The sequence below is a fragment of the Panthera pardus genome, unplaced genomic scaffold (genome assembly GCF_024362965.1).
Source record: "Panthera pardus isolate Hobbes unplaced genomic scaffold, ASM2436296v1 HiC_scaffold_15, whole genome shotgun sequence".
In the NCBI taxonomy this organism is placed as follows: Eukaryota; Metazoa; Chordata; class Mammalia; order Carnivora; family Felidae; genus Panthera; species Panthera pardus.
In genome coordinates this window covers 14,178,066-14,198,319 of record NW_026526710.1, presented here as the reverse complement: position 1 = coordinate 14,198,319, position 20,254 = coordinate 14,178,066, and the positions used below count along the sequence as shown (strand labels likewise).

The 20,254-nt window shown below is 40.8% G+C and overlaps 1 protein-coding gene across 3 annotated transcripts in view; it reads left to right on the top strand.

Annotated features, from left to right (window-relative positions):
* SPECC1L (sperm antigen with calponin homology and coiled-coil domains 1 like) overlaps nt 1–20,254 on the top strand; it is a 140,493-nt gene that overhangs the window by 72,642 nt on the left and 47,597 nt on the right. For all 3 annotated transcript variants that reach the window (XM_019467095.2, XM_053902143.1, XM_053902144.1), the window contains 3 exons: nt 1,053–1,216; nt 5,515–5,606; nt 11,292–11,382. In XM_019467095.2, coding sequence (XP_019322640.2) covers nt 1,053–1,216; nt 5,515–5,606; nt 11,292–11,382 — 347 coding nt within the window. The remainder of the gene's footprint in view (nt 1–1,052; nt 1,217–5,514; nt 5,607–11,291; nt 11,383–20,254) is intronic.

The window sequence follows — 20,254 nt, the reverse complement described above, 5'->3', positions numbered from 1 at the left end:
AGAAAAGAGCTGTTTTTCATAAAAATATGTCATATTGATAAGTCCTGGGTTTATTTTTATTTTTAGTTCGTTAAATATTTTAAATATGTCTTAGTTTAAATTTCCATTACGATAAATGTCAATAGATATAAGCCACATAAAGAAAAGCTCTTTGGGATCCTCAGTAATTTTTAAGAGTGAAAAGGGGCTCCAAGACCAAAAAGTTTGATAATCACTGTTACAGATTCTTTGTTAAACCTTCTGAGCATGAGACCCTGTGGTACATCTGGAGGAAAAAAACTGTCAGAAGAGCCAAGTGGCTACCAAAATTTCCTAAGGTCTGACTTTGTTTTTGTCCACCTATAATCTTACTTGATAGTTTTATGACATGCACAAACTCTGCAACTGAATCTCATTACAGATGAAAACTTTTGTCAGCTCAGTGAATTAGAGCTGGCCAGAAATAAAGTGTAATTGATTTTTTTCAATGACTCATGATCCATCACACTGAGCATTTCAGAGACTCATGTTACTAATATGGGCCCAGGCTTTTTTTTTTTTTTTTTTTCCTTTGTAGAAATCTATTTGGAGACTGTAGCAGATTTTGTTTGTTTTAAAGAATATGAGCTTTGATTTCATTTCTTTGTATTTCAATGTCTATGCATGGCATGTTAGATCCTGCTAGTACAGATAATCCATATGTACTGGTGAATTCCCAGACTCTTCAAAGCAGGACAGAACCTTGAAATCCCCAGTTCTGAGTCAAGATATTTGGCCAGTCCACTTCCCATTTTACTGCTAATTGATTACTGATGTCCTCACCTTACACTTACTCAGATGAAAATGGATTCTGATGGTTACTTAACCTATTTAGTATAACCTGATATAAAAATTTTAATATCATTTCCTGGAATTTACCAAGCAAATGAGAATATTAGACTAGGTAATTTACTCAGCTCTATTGATAATGTCTTTTTAAAAACTGATATTTTTTAGTGCTTTTCAGTAGGGAGGGGAAAATGTTATTTGCTAGTATATGTGTAAAAACTCCCTGATTTCAATATTGTTTTCAGGCAAGAGGAAGAGCGAGGCCGGGTGTACAACTACATGAATGCTGTTGAGAGAGATTTGGCAGCCTTAAGGCAAGGGATGGGACTGAGTAGAAGGTCCTCAACTTCCTCTGAGCCAACCCCAACGGTAAAAACCCTCATCAAATCCTTCGACAGTGCTTCGCAAGGTAATTTCTTATACCCTATGCCATGGGCAGGCAGTCATTATTCACTTACCATCAATTCTCTGGCCTGGTTTGATTTTCTTTACCATCCTATTCTCTAAGCCTCATCAAATTTCATGTAGTATTAATGAGTTAGTCTTACAGTCAAGTGACTTTAGCAGGAGACTTAGGATCTGTTCAACTTCAGACATCTTGGTCTCAGACTTGGTCTTAAGATAGTCTTGGGATTTTGAGTGTCTTCTCTGTGCCTAAAATCTTCCGGATGTATGAATTCAGCTCTTTCCCTTCCTCTAAATTCCTATAAGTCTATAAATCCAAAGGCCTGCTTGACATTGACACTCAGGTATCTCCTACACATCTTCTGTCCAAAACCGCACTCTTGTCCTTGAGCTTCAGTCTTTCCCCTTATAACTGGCAGCACTGTTCTACCCAGTTAATTAAGCCAGAAATCCTCCTTCCTTAAATCCTTTTTCTTTCTCACCTCCATATGTCGGTCTAGCCTCTAGCAGACACATCTTTGTTCTGTTTACTTGTCTCCATCTCTAGCAGCACAATCAACTGCTAGTACCAACCACCATATCTTCTAATTTCAGTTCTCTCCATTTCATTTCATGACAAAAAGATCTTTTTTTTGCTTAAACTCCTTTAGCTGCTTTATTATAGTTAGAATGAAATACAGATCCCCAGATGCATACGTGGTCTGACCCTGCCTTCCTCTTGCCTCAGTTGGATCACTCTTCCCCTGCTCTCTATACTCCTGCCTCACTGGACTTCAGTCCAGAAATAAGTCAGGCTCCATGTCACATGGGCTCTTCTGTACCCAGAAGCTCATTCTTCCTACCTTCAGATGCCTGCCTCCTTTTCATCTCTCTAATCCTCAACTCTGGGAAAGGGAAAAAGATGTAGTTTTTATGTTTGCTTATTTATTTTGAAAGAGAGAGTGAGCACAAGCAGGGGAAGGGGCAGAGGGAGGAGAGAGAAAGAAAATCCCAAGCAGGCTCTGCACTGTCAGCCTTAGCCTGACGCGGAGCTCCATCTCACAAACCATGAGAGCATGACCTGAGCTGAAATGAAGAGTTGGATGCTTAACTGACTGAGTCACCCATGCACCCCAGGGATGTAGTTTTTAAAAACAACTAAATGGGGGACACCTGGCTGGCTTAGTCAGTAGAGCATGTGACTCTTGATCTCAGGATTGTGAGTTTGAGCGCCACGTTGAGTGTGGAGATTACTTAAAATCTTAGGGCTCCTGGGTGGCTTAGTCAGTTAAGTGTCCAACTCCTGATATCTGCTCAGGTTGTGATTTCGAGGAGGTGAGATTGAGCCCCATGTCGGGCTCTGTGCTGAGCGTGGAACCTGCTTGGGATTCTCTCTCTCCCTCTTTCTGCCCCTTTCCCACTCACTCACATGTGCTTGTGCTCTCTCTTTCTCTCTCTCTCTCTCTCTGTCTCTCTCAAAATAAGTAGACATTTAAAAAATAAGTAAAATCTCAAAAAAAAAACAACTAAATATAAGGTGTCGTAAAATTTATATTTTCTTCTAAAAATTCTTTAAACTTCATGATAGGCTTTATACTAATTCACTCTAATAATAGAGTTTCTATAATCTATGTTCTATGACTATACACAAATCAGTTTTCTTTGACTTAAAATCAGAGCAAAAGTCACTTGTATACTCACACACACTGTTGGTACAAATGTTTTGGAGGACAATATCTTCCAATTTAAAATGCCATATTCAGAGACCCTGAAGTTCTCATACATAATACTGGAACAAGTTTATAAAGATGCATAGATACAGCTATACACACAAAGTTTTCAATGTAGCGTTGTTTGAAAAAATGGAAAACCTGAAAATTGCTTATGTGCCCATTTAAAGGATTAAGTCAGTTATGACCCATTAGTACAATAGAATACTGTGCATTTTTTAATAAGGATGAGGTCAGTCTCGAAGTACTGATGTTAAAATATGCCTGCAATACTTTATAGTAAGTTGCAGACTAGTATTGTATAGCGTGATTTTGTTTTTTAAATACATAGATTTTTGCACTAAAAGTGCAGGAAGATGCACTTGGAACTCTTGTTAGTGGCTACCTCTGGGTAATATGATGGACTAAGATGAAAGAAAGACTTACAAAAATCTATTCTTCTAAAATGAAATAATAACGGAATGACTACACTAAAAGTCATGCAGTTATTCAAAATATTGATGAAACGAGCTCTAATGCAAAAAGATGATAAATCTGCTTCTATACTGATCTTTTTGAAAAAGCAATATTATAGGGGCACCTGGGTGGCTCAGTCGGTTGAGCGTCTGACTTCGGCTCAGGTCATGATCTCGCAGTTCGTGAGTTCGAGCCCCCCGTTGGGCTCTGTGTTGACAGCTCAGAGCCTGGAGCCTGTTTCAGATTCTGTGTCTCCCTCTCTCTCTCTGCCCTCCCCCACCCCTCTCTCTCTCTCTCTCAAAAATAAATAAACATTAAAAAAAAAAAGAAAAAGCAATGTTATAATAAAATATATCTAAGTGACTCAGCAGTTCCACTGCTTAATTATATGTGCAAAACAAGTTAACATAAGTATTCAGATAGTTGTACACAAGTGTTCACGGCAGCACTTTTCACAACAGCCAAAATGTAGAAACAACCCAGATGTCCATTAATCGATCAGTGGATGAACAGAATATGGTGTGTCCATCTGATGGAATATTATTCAGCTATAAGGAGGAATAAAAGAAGTACTGATACATACTACCATGTGGAAAACATGCTAAGTAAAAGCAGCCAGACACAAAAGACTTTAGGTTGTAAGATTCCATTTATAGGAAATAGGCAGAATAGGTAAATCCATAGAGACAGAAAGCAGTTTGGCGGTTGGCAGGGGCTCAGGTAGAGATCAATGGGAAGTGATTGCTTAATAGATACTGAGGTTCCTTTTAGGGTAATAAAGATGTTTTATAACTAGGTAGAAGTGATGATAGTTACACAATCTTGTAAATATACTAAATACCATTGAGCTATACATTTTAAAATTACTTTCTATTATGTGAATTTTATCTCCATAAAAAAAATGAATCTAAAAATAGCTGTTTAAGGGACGCCTGGGTGGCTAAGTCAGTTAAGCATCCAACTCTTGATTTTGGCTCAGGTCATGATCTCATTCATGGTTCATGAGATCAAGCCCCCACATTGGGCTCCGAGCTGACAGTGCAGAACGTGCCTGGGATATTCTCTCTCTCTCTCTCTCTCTCTCTCTCTCAACATAAATAAACTTAAAAAGAAATAGCAATTTATTTATTTATTTTTTTAATTAATTAATTTTTTTTTTTTAGCGTTTATTTATTTTTGAGACAGAGACAAAGCATGAACGGAGGAGGGTCAGAGAGAGGGAGACACAGAATCTGAAACAGGCTCCAGGCTCTGAGCTGTCAGCACAGAGCCCGACGCGGGGCTCAAACTCATGGACCGCGAGATCATGACCTGGGCCGAAGTCAGCCGCTTAACCGACTGAGCCACCCAGGCGCCCCAATAGCAATTTAAATATAAGTGCTTGGCTGCCTTAAAAGGTCCACAGTGATCTACAGTGATCTACTTCTTCATCTTTTCTCACTGTGTGATATGTCTGATTTCATTGGTTTGTCCTGTTTTGTATTTAATTTAACTTCAAATGAATAACCATTTTTATGCACCCTCTACCAGAATCTGTACCAAGCCCAAGTATCTAGAAGTGAGTAAATTATGAATCCTACTTTTGAAGAGTTTAGTTTAGAGAGGGAGACTGACATGCGAGTGAATAATTACACATCATGCATTAAATGCAGACCAGAAAATACTTGTGAAGTGATGAACTCCACAGGAGAACATGAGAAAAGATGAATAGGAGCCCAGTGTTCCTTTGTTTCTTGTTTTTGTTTTCCAGTGTTCCTTCGTTGAATGTGCATCCACTGTGGGTCAGGCTTCTCACCTGATGCCTTTATGGAAATACTCCTCTTGGGTTTTTTGAACTTGAATTTCATTGGCTTATGGAGCTCTTTAACTACAAAAGTTAATTAAATGGCAAAGATGAAATGACTGGCATAACCAGGGTTGAGAATCAACGCAAAGACTCTGAGGAACAGGCAGTCCACCTAGTGTCGGGAGAAGCACCACCTGCTAGGCACAACTGTGTCTGTGTTGTGGAGGTTAGACGTCAGGACGGTTTCCAGGGGAGCCAAAGCATTGGATAATTTGGGAACCTTTCAGGGGAGACCAGTTATGAAAGCGTCCACTGTACGGTGATACACTCAGTATTTGTTTGTTTTTGTAGTACCAAACCCTGCTGCAGCTGCAATTCCTCGAACGCCTCTGAGTCCAAGTCCTATGAAAACCCCTCCTGCAGCAGCTGTCTCCCCTATGCAGGTAAGTGTCCATGACCATGTAGGCTGTGAGGACCTCAGCACTTGAAAGTCCTCTTCAGAGTCATTTACAGTTACGTTAGGGGGCAGTGACAACCTCATGAGGGATGTACTTGGAATTGTGAAATGTTGTAAGTATCCTTACATTGAGATAAATTATGTAAAGGTCAATTATGTTACTCTTCTGAAAGTCTCCAATAATAGCAGTAGCTAACAGGGGTTGAGTAATTGCTGTGTGTTCTACACTGTTCCAAATGCTTTATAATGTGAATTCATTTAATCCTTAAAACAGCTCTATTGAGTATTTGGTACTGTTCTTACCCCTAGTTTTCACATATAGAAACTGAGGCCCAGAAAGGTTAAGCAGCTTGCTGAGGATCATATAATGAAGAAGTAATAGAACTGGGATTCGAACCTGGGCGTGTGGCTCCAGGGACCATCTCTCTAAGTAGAAGCTGTAGTTGGCATGTCTGAGTCTCTACTATATAACAAATCACTTCAAAGCTTAGTGGCTTAAGACAGCAGTTGTATTATTTTTCACATTTCAGTGTTGACCAGGCAGTTCTTTGCTGGTTTTGCGTGGGCTCACTTCTGCAGCTGCACTTAGCTGTAGGGTGGTCTGGGGCCTGGGTCACCAGGGATGGCTGGGTCACTCTCTCCATGTGGTCTTTCCTCTCAGGTTCCTTCATGGTGCAGTGTCTCAAACTCCATGAAGGTGAATGTGGAAGTTAGCAAAGCCCCTTAAGACCTAGTCTTGGAACTTGGACAGTGTCACTTCTGTCCCATTCTTTTGGTCCAGCCAAGTCATAAAGCTAGCACAGATTCAGAGTGGGAGGGTTCTGCACAAGGCATGAATTCAGAAAAGTGTGGTTCATTGTGGACCATTTTATATCACAAGGGCATTGCTAGCACAAGGGCATTGCTAATCCATTATAGACAAGTCTCCAAAGTTGCTCTTCGACCACTGTGGAAATGCAGACCAGAAGCAAGGCAGATGGCTATTGCTCTGTAGTGCCCAAGAGGCCCTCTCACTGTGCTCTTGTTGGTTAGCCACTTTTGGAAAGAATGGCTCTGATGGAGTTTTTCCACTTAGGTGAGAGTAGCCAAAGAAAAAATGGCCTTCAACCTAGTACCCTGTGATACAGGGTAGCCTTGGCCATAGGGTTTGGGAGCATTTTATTTGTGAGTGGAGACTTTTGTTCTGTGTTAACTATTATTGGCCATGTATTTTGCTAATGAATACTTTTTTTTTTTTTTTTTAACTTTTTCCTGTGTGACATTTAGGGTAAAAGTGCACTCCTGCATTTGTAATGCTGCAAGTTAGTGGCTCTGTATTTGCATGTATATAGAAGGTGTTATGCTCTTAATTTACAAGAAGGCAAGGGAATTCCATATCCCATCTATAGATGTAATGCTTTTTTTTTTTTAATGTTTGTTTATTTTTGAGAGAAAGAGTGCGATCAGGGGAGGGGCAGGCAGACACACACACACACACACACACACACACACACACACACACACGCAGAATCTGAAGCAGGCTCCAGGCTTTGAGCTATCAGCACAGCCCAGTGTGGGGCTCAAACTCACAAACTGCGAGATCATGACCTGAGCCAAAGTTGAACGCTTAACCGACTGAGCCAGCAAGGTGCCCAGATTTAATGCTCTTTATGTGCTCTCTGTTAATCACACTTTTTCTAAAGACCTCAAGATACAAATAAAAGCAAAATAAAGGTGCAAAATATAAACTTCAAATAAGGTGAAGTTTCTTTAAATGGTATATGTCAGTTGAAATTTAATGTACAAAGCATGACTTTGTAAAGATAGGAGGTAAAAGATCTCTGTAAGTTGAAAAAGTTAATAATTACAAGTCCCATTTAGTAGCTTTGTAGTCCTTGGTTATTTATAGTTAGCACAGTGCTTCTCAAACCTAATTGTGCATGAAAATCATAGATTCCTGGGCCTCATCCTAGTGAATGAGAATCTCTATGGAATAGGGCCCAAGATTGGCATTGTTAGTTTTCAAAACTCTCTGAGTGGGAATTCTTCTAGCTGTGCAGGAGTGGCGGCCAGATTGCTCTGCCACCCCAAGCAACTTGAGCACTGGACAAATTATAGGAAGCAGTTATATTCAGACACATACAACAGGCAGTACAAGACTGTGATCCATGAGTACAAGTTAATAAAAGTCCTGCTGGGTCCACACGTGTCCTGTAGGGAGGTTTCAGATGGTGGTTACAGGGGAGATGAATCCAGATAGAGCTGGGAAGGGGGAACTAGTTGGGTCTGAAGAGACCCAGATCAGCATTTAGGAAGAATGAGAGAGCTAGAATTTGCAGGGCAGAGGACCTGGGAGAAGGGAGCTACACAGAGGAAGGGTCTAGAACTCTGCAGAGGCATCCCTGTGAGTCTTTGCTTAAATGCCAGTCACAGGGTGAATTCTCACAAGGCTGCATGAACAATTTTCAGGAAATAGAGTTACCAGGGAGCTGTCAAGCAAACACTTCCCATAGTTCACACAGGGCAGGGAATCGTTTGAGTTGTCACTGGTCACCATGGAGAAATCTTGCGATACTTGGAACATTCATTAGAGACCCCTAAGGGGCACACCATGAAGTAGAACTAAATAGCAGCTCTTGAGTAAACACTATGATAGACCTACCTTAAAAGACCTTAAAAATAAAGCTCAAAAAGACCTAGGAGATCCATGAGTAACTGGGGTACTCAACCTCTCAAATACTTCTCAGTGACTTTCACCTCCTGGTAGTCACACTCTTATGGAACCATGTTGGCTGGACTTCCTGACTCACTTCTGATGAATAGAGTGTGGCAAAAGGCATGGGATGTCACTTACAAGGTAAGGTTATAAAAAGATTAGCTATGTCTTGAGGACCCCTCTTGCTAACTCTTAGATCTAGTCACTCCAGTGAATAATTTAAAATTGAAATACTGGGGCGCCAGGGTGGCTCAGTGGGTTAAGTGTCTGACTTAGACTGGGGTCATGATCTCACAGTTCATAAGTTTGAGCCCCGCGTCGGGCTCTATGCTGACAGCTCGGAACCTGGAGCCCGCTTCGGATTCTGTGTCTCCCTCTCTCTTTGCCCCTTCCCCTGCTCGCACTCTGTCTCTCTCTCTCTCAAAAATAAATAAACATTAAAAAAATTTTTTAATTGGAATACTTAGCAATACATTTAACAAAATACTGTGCAAGATCTGTACAGTGGAAAGTATAAAACATTGCTGAGAGAAATTAAGTAATAAATGGAGAGATATATTCATGGATTGGAAGACTCGTTGTTATTATCTTATAGTTCTCCCTTACGTTGATCTGTAGATTCAGCACAATCCCAATGACAGTCCTGCATGCTATTTTGTAGAAATTGATAATAAAAATTTAAATTTATATGGAAATTCAAAGGACCCTGAATATCCAGAGCATCTGGGGGATAAAAAAGGAAACAAATTTGGAGGACTTATACTACCTGATTACAACACTTACAGTAATCAAGACAGTGTGGTACCAACCTAGTTTGTTTATTTATTCATTTTTACAGAGTCTTTATTAAGCTGGTAAACTCCCCATCCCACAAATAGCTAGAGTACCAGAAGTTGCAATTACTGACGTAAGTTTAAACATAGACATTAGATCAGCAGAATAGATAGAAAATCCAGCAATAGGTCAGTTGATTTTCAACAAAGGTGCCCAGGTAATTCAATTGAGAGGGATAGCCTTCCCAACAAAGGATTCTGGAACAGCTAGAATCAACATGGGGAAAGAATAACCACAACCATTACCTCAAGGCATGTATAAAAACTGAAACTGGGGCTCCTGGGTGGATAAGTTGGTTAAGTGTCGGACTTTTGATTTCAGCTTAGGTCACGCTCTCACAGTTCATGAGTTTGAACCCCGCATCGGGCTCTGTGCTGACAGTGCAGAGCCTGCTTGGGATTCTGTCTCTCTCCCTCTCTCTCTGCCCTTCCCCATGTTCTCTCTTTCTCTCTCAAAATAAACTTAAAAAGAAAAAAAAAAACAAAACCTGAAATTAACTGTAGACCTAAATGTACATGGTAAAGCTACAAAACTTCTAAATGAAAACGTTAGAGAAAATCATCCTGACTTTGGAGAAGGCCAGGATTTCTTATTTAGGACACAAAAAGAATGAATTATAAAATAAAAGTAATAAATTGGGCATCAAAATTTGAAACTGCTCTGAGAGATAATTAAGAAATGAAAGACTGGAGGGGCGCCTGGGTGGCTCAGTCAGTTGAGTGTCTGACTTCACCTCGGGTCATGATCTCACAGTTCGTGAGTTCGAGCCCCACATTGGCCTCTGTGCTGACAGCTTAGAGCCTGGAGCCCACTTCTAATTCTGTATCTCTCTCTCTCTCTCTCTCTCTCTCTCTGCTCCTTCCCCGCTCATGCTCTGTCTCTCTCCTTCAAAAAAAAACAAAACAAAAAAATTAAGAGATGAAAGACTGGGGAGAATATGATTGCAATACATTTATCTGTCAAAACACTTGTATTCCAAGATGTATTTGTCTTCTTGATCGAAGACAAACCAGTAAATAGCAGACAAAAGATTTTAACGTTTATTTATTTATTTTTGAGAGAGAGAGAGAGAGAGAGAGAGAGAGAGCGCCAGAGAGAGGGAAGAGGAGGGGCAGAGAGAGAATCCAAAGCAGGGTCTGTGCTCGAACTCACAAACTGCGAGACCACAACCTGAGCCAAAGACAGATGCTTAACCAACTGAGCCACCCAGGTGCCCTGCAGACAAAAGATTTTAAAAGTCCCTTCCTAAGAGAAGATACACAATTGGCCAGTAAACACATGAAAAGATGTCCAACACCATTAGTCACTGGGAGGTAAAAATTAAATTTACAATAAGATCCCATTATGTACCCTTTCAGATGGCTAAAATTAAAAGACCATATCAACTGTTGATAAGGATGTGAAGTTGAGCCGTGCATACTTTTCTCCTGGGAATATGAAATAAGTAGTTTGATGCTCACTAGATGAAAAAAAAAGACTGGGGAAATAAGCATGACAGAAAGGACAGAGATGTAAACACCATGGACTGTATGAAAATAAGTAGTTTGGTGGTATTTGAACATTACCTAGAGATGGCAGGAGATGAAGCAGAGGAGAGAGGGTATAAGATCAGAGATGGGGAAGCCAGTGGGGAAGCCACTGCAGTGGTAATGGATCAAGATGACGGGTTGTACTGGGGCAGTTGTAGTAGGAGCACATTTCATATTTAGCTGATTGGTATGTAATATTTAAGAATTTTCTTTAAACAAAATAATGAGATCACACTCAAAATACCAGAGTTCAGTGATGTGGGGAGGGAAAGTATGACTATACAAAAGTCACGGGAGGCATCCTTGTGGCGATGCAAATGTTCTCTATCTTGTGTGTATCAATGTCAGTATCCTGGTTGTGATATTATACTGTACATGTTACCATTGGGGTAAACAGTAATGGGCACATGGGATATTTCTGTGAATTTTTAAAATAGTGTATTGATTGCATTATATGCCTGTAAGTGTGTGTATGGTTAGCCTTATTATAATCATGTGGAAAGAATTATGCAAATTCATAACTAAATATTTACTCTCTACAACATTGACTTTATTTCTGAGTCCCAGCTCTAGATTTAAGCTAACTTTGATACCGTTTATCTTATGATTTCAGAGACATTCTATAAGTGGGCCGATCTCTGCATCCAAACCCTTGACAGCGCTGTCAGATAAGAGACCAAACTATGGGGAGATCCCCGTTCAAGGTATATCTGTCACAGTCTTTCACTTTCGCTATTCATTTTTTATTCTTTAGACTTTTTTGGCTAAATTTTGATTTTCTTTGTTCTTGACATTATTTCAACTGATCTGGTATATATCTTTATCAGAAGTTTACTAATTATATGTCTTAGTTATAGATGGGGAGATTAGTTATTAATAAATGCATCTTGGAAGACAGCTCTCTCGTAGCATTACAGTAGGCAGTGGAGGGTCCACACCATTACTGGACACTTTGTTTTCATAGTTCTTGATGGGGTACGTACTGCCCTCTGCATTTTATAGCTACTAAAAATGAGGTTTCAGAAAGTTAAATAATTTAATACAGGTTAACGTAGTTCATGAATAGTGGACCCAGGCAGCCTGACCAAAAAGCCCATTCTTTCAACCTCTGTATTCTGTATTACTGTCCACGAGAGGAAACTGAGACTCTGAGACATGAGGTCCAGATAAGGTCCATTCCTTTGTCCACTGGTAAGGGGTTTGCCCATTTTCACACAGCTTGTGGTAGAGCCAGTACCAGAACCCACATCTCCTGCCTTTGGAAGTGAGAGCTCCTTCTCTTACCTACACTGCCTCTTCCTGTGTGGTGCTGAAGTGCACTGGAGAAATGGTTTCTGGCATTGGGGATGGTGCTGTGAGATGCAGATGTCGGACTTCTTTTGCGGTAGGCATGGATGTGCTCAGGGGTGTACATCCCTCAGGAGCCTGGAGCTCTTCTCACTGATGCATGCTGGACACCTCCATGTGTTTCTCTGCACATTTTCTTGGTTGTGGCAGGTAGCTTCTAAGCGTGAGACTACAAAGTTTCAGCAGTTTTGGGGAGGAAATAAGCAGACTTGAGAGAATTAACCCTTTAAAGAACCAGAGGATGCTCTATGGACTCCATGGAGCACCTGGTGCAGGAGGCATTCCTTTTGGCAATGGAACTGGCCCTTTGCAGCCAGTCTTGAATGTTCAGATGAACTGGTTGTGCCCATATTTAGGGACAATGGAACACAAGATGGTGCTGCTGCTCCCTTCCCTGTACAAAGGCTTGCCTTCTACCCCTGGCTCTTTGCCCTGGTGCCTTCATCAATCATGACTTAAGGGCTTTTCTCCTCTCAGAAGGTCCTTTTGTTAATGGAAAAAAGAGTAGAAGGTATCAAGTCTCTGTCTACATCTTGACCATGTTCTCACCCTTCCCTCCCAGATGAATTCATTAAGGATTATGTATGTGTAGAGTGCATATATCATCGGCCTTGTGTGTCCTGGCCATTGACTTCTTTGAGGCTGTCTTCTCATCTGTGAATTGGAAATAATCGCAAACTTCTTAAATCTCTCTCTTCCCGGGCTCTTAAATCCACTCTCCGTCTTTCACCCTTACCATTCCACCGAGGTTGCTTCTGTCAAGGTTGTCAGTGATGTTGTGGTTCTAACCTCTCAGTCCTCATCTGCTGTGAACTGTAGGCAGCATGTGGCCCTGTTGAGCACTCCCTTTTCTGGGAAGTTCTTTTTGCTTTCTGTGATGCCCATTCCTGTGTCTTCTCCCTCCCTCCCAGGCTGCTCATCCATCTCCTGTGCTTGCTCCCCCTCCATGACCTGTCAGTGGTGGTGTGCCTCCAAGCTCAGTCCCTGGGCCTCTCTTCTCTCTCTGTACTCACGCTGTTACTATATTCTTTTTCATGGCTTTAACTGTTATTTGTCAAATGGATATCTCCAGTCTGTTTCTCTCCCCTAACTCTAGACTCATCTATCCACTTGCCTATTCAATATCTCCGTTTTGATATTGAATGCTCTCAGACTGAGTGTGTCCAGTACAAGATTCTCACATTTCCTAAACTTGTTCTACCTGTAATCTGTCTTCTCCATCTCAGTTAATGGCAGTTTTATTGGTGTCATCCTTAACCCCCTTCTTTATCTTAGACCCCATATGTGAGAACTGTGTGGCTCTTTTTTTTTTTCATGATCAAATCCATTTTTTAATTGGAGTATAACTGACATATAACATTGTATTTGTTTCAAGTATACAACACAATGATTCGGTATTTGTATACCTTACAGAATGATCACCACAATAAGTCTAGTTACTAGATACCATCTGTCACCATTACAAAGTTACAAAACTGTTTCATTCTTTAGGAAGCTCCATTGGCTCTGCATCCAGACTCAGAGCATTGCTCTTCCCTCTACCACCATCTCCCTGGTCAAGCCACCATCATTTCTCACAAGGGTTCTGGCAAAAAGATTCTTAATCCCCCTCACAGTCTATTCTTAACCCTTCAGCCAGCATAATCTTGAAAAATAGAAATTGTAACACGTCATTCTACTCAAAACCTTCCCCTATCTCCCCATTTCTCTCAGAAGAAAAGCTAGAGTTCTCTTAGTGGTCTCTAGGCCCTCCCAGTGTGGCCTTGGTTGCCTCTCTGGCCTTCCCACATTTCTCTCTCAGTCACTCTGCTCAGCCACATGGACTTCCTTGTGCTCCCTGGGCACTCAGGCACACTCTTGACTGAGGAGCCTTGGGCTGGCGTGTCTGCTGCTGGAGTGCTCTGCTGTGTGTCTGGACTGCCCACTCTTGCCTTCCTTCAATGCAGGTGAGGTGTTCTAGTCTCACCTCAGCTGGACCCTGCATGCCATACTTAAAATTATAAACCACACTCTCCTTCACATGCCCTTTCCAGGACCCCTCTTCCCTTTAAAAAATTTTAACTTAGTACTTATCCCTTCGGGCAGGCTACATAGTTGACTTGTCTGTAACTTTTATTGTCTGCCTCCTCCCTAAACCGGGAGGTCCGTGATTTCAAGGATTTATGTCTGTTTGGTTCACTGAGGTATCTCAGCACTTGTTACAAAGTACTGGGCTCTTGATAATAAATTGTAAGATGAGTGAATGAAGTTAAAGCCTGTAAAAGGCTTAGCATAGATTTTAGTCCACAGTAAATGCCCACTGTTAAATTTTATTACTATTATGTGTGAACTTAATAGCGCAAGTGGCTGAGAAGGATGGCTCTTTATTGTCTGAGTACAAGATTTTAGTTCATTGCAAGGCAACCAAGGTCTCTAGAATTTTGCTTAGCTGCCGGCAGGTGGTTGTGAGAAAGCATCACTACGCGTTATGTTTTGGGCATCTATAAGCTGCAGGCACTAAGGACAAAAATAGAAGCCAAGGGTTCAGGAGCACTCCCACTCAGCTGCCTGTTGCATGTGCCCTAGTTCTATCAATAAAGTCTGCAGTCAGTGCCAAGTTCAGTTGGAGCCAGGAGCCACGATACCACAGCCTTCGAGAATATGTATAAAATAACCCTGGGCCAGTGACAGGCCTATGGGAGAGACCCTATCTTTAGAGCCTTGAGGTGATCCTTGGACACCAGAAAAAACTGAGTCCCCATGTCACAGTTGGAGAAAGATGGGGATGCCCCATGCTCCAATGAGAAGTGACTCAGGGCCTTCCAAACTTCCGAAGGCCATGCTGAAGCCGACCATGGGAGCCTTCTCCCCTTTCAGCAGCTACCTTCCCAGGCTCTTCTTGATCGGCTTGCAACTAGGCAAGGTTTACTGGGGAAAGCCAGCACCTGCAGTGTTTCTTGAACTTACCTGTTGACAAGACTTACTTGAGTCGTTTTGTAAAATAGGGAATCCTGGGCCTCACCTCAGATCTACTGCCATATACTCTCTAGGAAAGGGAGCTTGGAAACTTCATTTTCATAAGCACCCCAAGTAATTCTGGGAAAGGACAAATTGGGGAAATTGGGCAAAGAATATTATTTAGTTTTTCCTATTAACTTGGCTTTTGTGGGTACAGAATGGGGGTGTGGAAGGTTGGTGGGCCAAGGTTATTGACACAGACTAAATGTGTTAAATGTCTCCAGGGCTCTGCTGAATGCAACATTTCCCTGGTTCTCCTCATTTTATTACCTGGTAAGGTATCAAATGATAATGCTATTGGATATGGGGGTATGTGGTCAGTCTGTGTTAATTCAGGTCTCCTTCTCCACTTTAGACTGTGCTTCATGGGGCTTAGCTGAAACAGCGCAAATACAAGAGAGAGTGGGCAACATACCTAGGTGAATTTTTTTTTTTTAATGTTTATTTTTGAGAGAGAGAACACAAGCAGGGGATGGGCAGAGAGAGAGAGGGGAACAGAGGGTCTGAAGTGGGCTCCCATGCTGATATTGAGCCTGATGAGGGGCTCGAACTCACGAGCCCGCGAGATCATGACCTGAGCTAAAGTCAGAAACTCAACTTACTGAGCCCCCAGCCACCCCTTTACTTAGGTGAATTTTATTTGAGAATTTGTTGATAGTGTGATCTTTTATTTTAAACAGTCATTAGAGAAAGAAACCACGTATAAAACAAAGAACAACTAGGGGGCTTGGGTGGCTCAGTTGGTTAAGCATCCGACTCTTGACTTCAGCTCAGGTCATTATCTCATGGTTTGTGGGATTCAGCCCTGTGTTGGTCTCCACACTGACAGCACAGAGCCTGCTTGGGATTCTCTTTCCCTTGTTCTCTGCCCCTCCCCTGCTCACTCTTTCTCTCATTCTCTCTCAAAATAAACTTAAAAAAAAACCCAGCAACTAAGAACAACCAAGTGATTCTTGGTCATAAAAAGCCACCATGGTTATCCAAACTGTGATAAGAGAGTAGGATTTCTAGGCTCTCTCTTGAAGCACTTTTCTTCCTTGATGGTTTCTTTTATTATGACATAAATTAAAGAACAATGTATAATTTTCATTTTGAAAATTTCAGTGGCTTCATTACCAAAATTTTAAAAGGTGCTGCCTCTTGTTCTACTACACTTAAGTTAGAGAATTTGGTGTTTTTGTCAGTTAAGCGTATTATAACAGGTATAGGGGTTTTGTGTTTGCTCTATTTTAGCATCATGCTTATGTGTCAGTTGCAGAAAAATGTTTCAGTCGAGAAATCTTATCATAAATGGACTAATCAAATGCTGTTTGGTTGGTAATGTTGGTTAGGGTCATGATTGTGCCCCCTCAGTGACTCTTTGTAGATAGGATATGAGTTAGTGTTTATGGCCTAGTAAGCAGGAAAGGATAGATCTGCTAACCAGATACATGCATACAGGTGGTTGAAAAGGTGTTTACTGTCCCCACTTGCACAGTGATCTTATAAGGTCCAGAGTGTTAAGCAAAAGACCTCAGCTGGATGTTGCAGATGGTTGGGGAACCTAGGTTTGCTTAGTATCAGGGTGACCTGGTGAGTGTCCTGTGTCATGGCTCAGATATTTGGTATCTGTGAAAGTTGATTAATCCAAGTGTAGTTATGTTCTGTAAAGAAATTCATACTTTATGAAAAAAATTTTTATTTTAGAGCAAGTGTGAGTGAGTGGTGGGGGGAATGGAGGGAGAGAGGGAGGGGGAGAGAGAGAGAGAGAGAGAAAGAGAGAGAGAGAGAATGAGTGAGTCAGAGTCTTAAGCAGACTCCATGCTTAGTGCAGAGCCTGCCACAGGGCTTGATCCTGACCTGAGATCATGACCTGAGCCAAGATCAAGAGTTGGACACTCAAACCAACTAAGCCACCCAGGTGCTCCAAAGAAATTCATACTCTTTTTTTTTTCTTTTTTTTAATGTTTATTTATTTTGAGGGGGAGAGAGAGAGAGTGCACACACAAGCCGGGGAGGGGCAGAGAGAGAGGGAGACAGAAAACCCCAAGCAGGCTCCATGTTGACAGCACATAGCCCCACGTGGGGCTCGATCCCACCGCTGTGAGACCATGACCTAAGCTGAAATCGAGAGTTAGATGCTTACCCGACTGAGCCATCCAGGCGCCCCAAGAAATTCATACTCTTATCATCTGTTTAAATTGTATTACTTGAATCTAGAGATGTAAAAAAGTTTCAAAACACAGTATTTTGAAAACATTGATTTATGGTAAGGGTGCAAATAATAAATGTGATACAAAGGAGGTTTTACTAGAAAGCCAAATCTTTGTTAAAAGTTATAGTCTCTTTTAAGTTAATATAAGTAAAAGCAAAAGAGCTTTCTGTTTACAGTTTCACAGTAATTTTCATTCTTCAGAGGATAGATCTAAATCAGATTCTGGATCTGATTCAGCCCTAGATCCAGCTCTAGCAGCACAATTCCTAGGGAAAATTCAAATAGACATACTACTACACTACTCTCTTTTATTTATAGTCTAGTGAGTATCTACCTATTCACTTTGAAACATTCCCCTTCTCCGCCCCTGCCCTTTCCTTCTTTTTCTCTGTAGTTCTTGGTATTTGTCTTGATAAACCAGAGTATCTAGGCTCATATTTTTTTCCCAACATACTATTAGGAAAATTTCAAACATACAGAAAAGTTGGAAGAAATTATATAGTGGAAACCCACATCTTACTATCTAGATGCTATAGCATTTTGCTGTGTTCACTTTATCACATTTATCCATCCCTCTATCCATCTTTTTTTTAATGCTTTTTTTTTTTAATGCTTTTCAAGGTAAGTTGCAATCGGTACACTTGAGCATGCATTGCAATATTTATTTATGGTGTTCTCTCAGCCTTTAAACTCTTGAGATAAGTTTAGCCTTACAGAAGAGTTGGAAAAATATTACAGAACTCTCTTACACTCTTTCCCCAGCTTCCCTTATGTGAGCATCCTATACAACCATAGGGCAGTTATCAAAAATAAGAAATCTGTATCATTAAAATATTATGAACTAAACTACAGACTTTGGATTTCACCAGTTTTTCCACTGCTGCCCATTTTTTATTCTAGGGTCAAATCCCGGGCCCCACTTTAAGACTTAGTTGTCTTACCTCCTAAAGTCTCCACCAGTTTATCAGTCTTTCTCTTTCATGACTTTGAAGAATACTAACCAGTGAACTTTTTAGAATATCTCTCAGTATGGGTTTGTGTGGTATTTCCTTCTGATGGGGTTGAGGTTATGTACTGTCGGGAAAGCACCCCGACAGAGGTGAGGTGCCCTTCTCAGGGTATCATCATATCAGGGGCATGTAAGGTCAGTACATCTTACTACTGGCGGTGTTGGCCATGACCACTTGGTTAAGATGGTTGTCTGCTGGTAATTAATAAATATCCTGTTCCTGTTTAAACTTTCTTTCACTGCTTTTAGCATCTGTTTGTGTATTTTGCCTGCAGTAATTATTACTGTGGTGTTCTATACCATGATTTTGTTTTCTTTCTTTCTGTAAGGAATTATTTATATTATTATACCTACTGTTCTATTTATAACATTTATTTGTATTAGTATAGACTCATGGGCATTTATTTTATTCTTTGGGTTGTAATCTCTTACTGTTATTTCTTTTGTTAAATTATTTCAACTTGGGAGCCACTGGGAACTCTTTCACATTGATTCCTTGTTCTTTTGACACAGCCCCCCTCCCCTCAAAAGCACTTTCTTACTTTTGGGCACCAAGTGATCCAGACTTGTTCTTTTTCCTCTACTAGCTCTGGAATTAACCACTTCTCCAAGGATCCCTGCTTACTTTTATTAGAGAATAGTATTTGAAAACAAGATCTGGGTGCTGGCTTTTTGCTCATTGAGGTTTCAATGCCTCCTGTCCCTCTCTGGATGGAGCTAGGAAAACTTTGCATGTATACCAACCCATGTGTGCATACACATATGTATTATTTCTATATCAAAAACCATGAGTTTGTGCTAATGTCTTTGACTCCGAGCCAGCACCAAAGGGTGCATTCTAAGCTTTTTCCTATTCCTTATTTATACCTTCTTTCTCCCGACAATGGGAAACCTGGCTCTCATTATCTACAATATATTGACTTACTTGTTGAACCCTCCTGTTTGTATGCAGTAGTTTCAAAGTTGCTACACCATACCCCCCTGAGAAGCAAATCTACCAAAGTACAATGCACACAGTTCATTTTGTGTTTAACCTTAGAGTATCCGGTCAAAACCCCTGTTTTCTTAAAGATACGTAGATCAGCCCCTTTTTTCATCACTCTCAGTGTGGTTTTATCATGCTTCTGTAATACAGTTAGATTAATTTTGTCACAGTCTGCATTTCATCCCCTCCCCCCCCCCGCCCCAGTTCTGGTTGATTAGAAAAAAAAAATTGTATCCAGTAAAATTCATTCTCTTCTGTGCATTGTAGGGTGTGTAGCAGTAACCGGAGACATGGTTCTCACAGTTCTGTTTGTCTAATTTCAGCAGAGAGATCGAAACCATAAGCTAAAAACAAATAGGAAAGCCTAGTTGGTCTTGTGTGTTTATCTACTATTTCCATCAGAGACTTTAACATATTCATCATAGTACTTCAAATGCCTTGTCCAATAGTTCCAACATTCTGCCATATCTGAGTCTGGTTTTACTGATTACTTTGTGCCTTGACATAGTGAACTGGATTTACTGGTTTTTTTTTTTTTCTTTCTTCTTGCTTTCTGTGTATGAATTCTTTATTGAAAGCTGGACATCTTGTATAGGGCAGTAGATTGTTTTTTTGTTTTTGTTTTTGTTTTTTTTTTTTTTTTGTTTTTTGCCTTGACACGTGCACCTGTCTCCATTAGTTGTTTAGTGTGGGAGTTTGAGTTAATCTGTGCAGGAGCTGGGTTGGGTTTGAGTTTTGTTAAGTTGCTGTGATGTCCTCAGTGCATAGCAGCCTTCCAGTTACTCCAGTAATCCTAGTGTTTAGAGAGGGGCTGGTGTTTGGGAGTTTTCTCAATGTCTGCTCCTAATTCAGCTTTAGGCTCCCTTTGCATTGCATCTCAGCTAGGGCTGGTCTCATACTCCTGCAGCTCTTTCAGCTGAAATGTCTTATTTATTCATTTGTTGAGAACATATTTTCTTTTATAATGTTCAACATGTTTGAAATAATAGCTGCTTTAAAATTCTTTTCTGCTAATTCAACACATGGGTCATCCTTGGGTGGTTT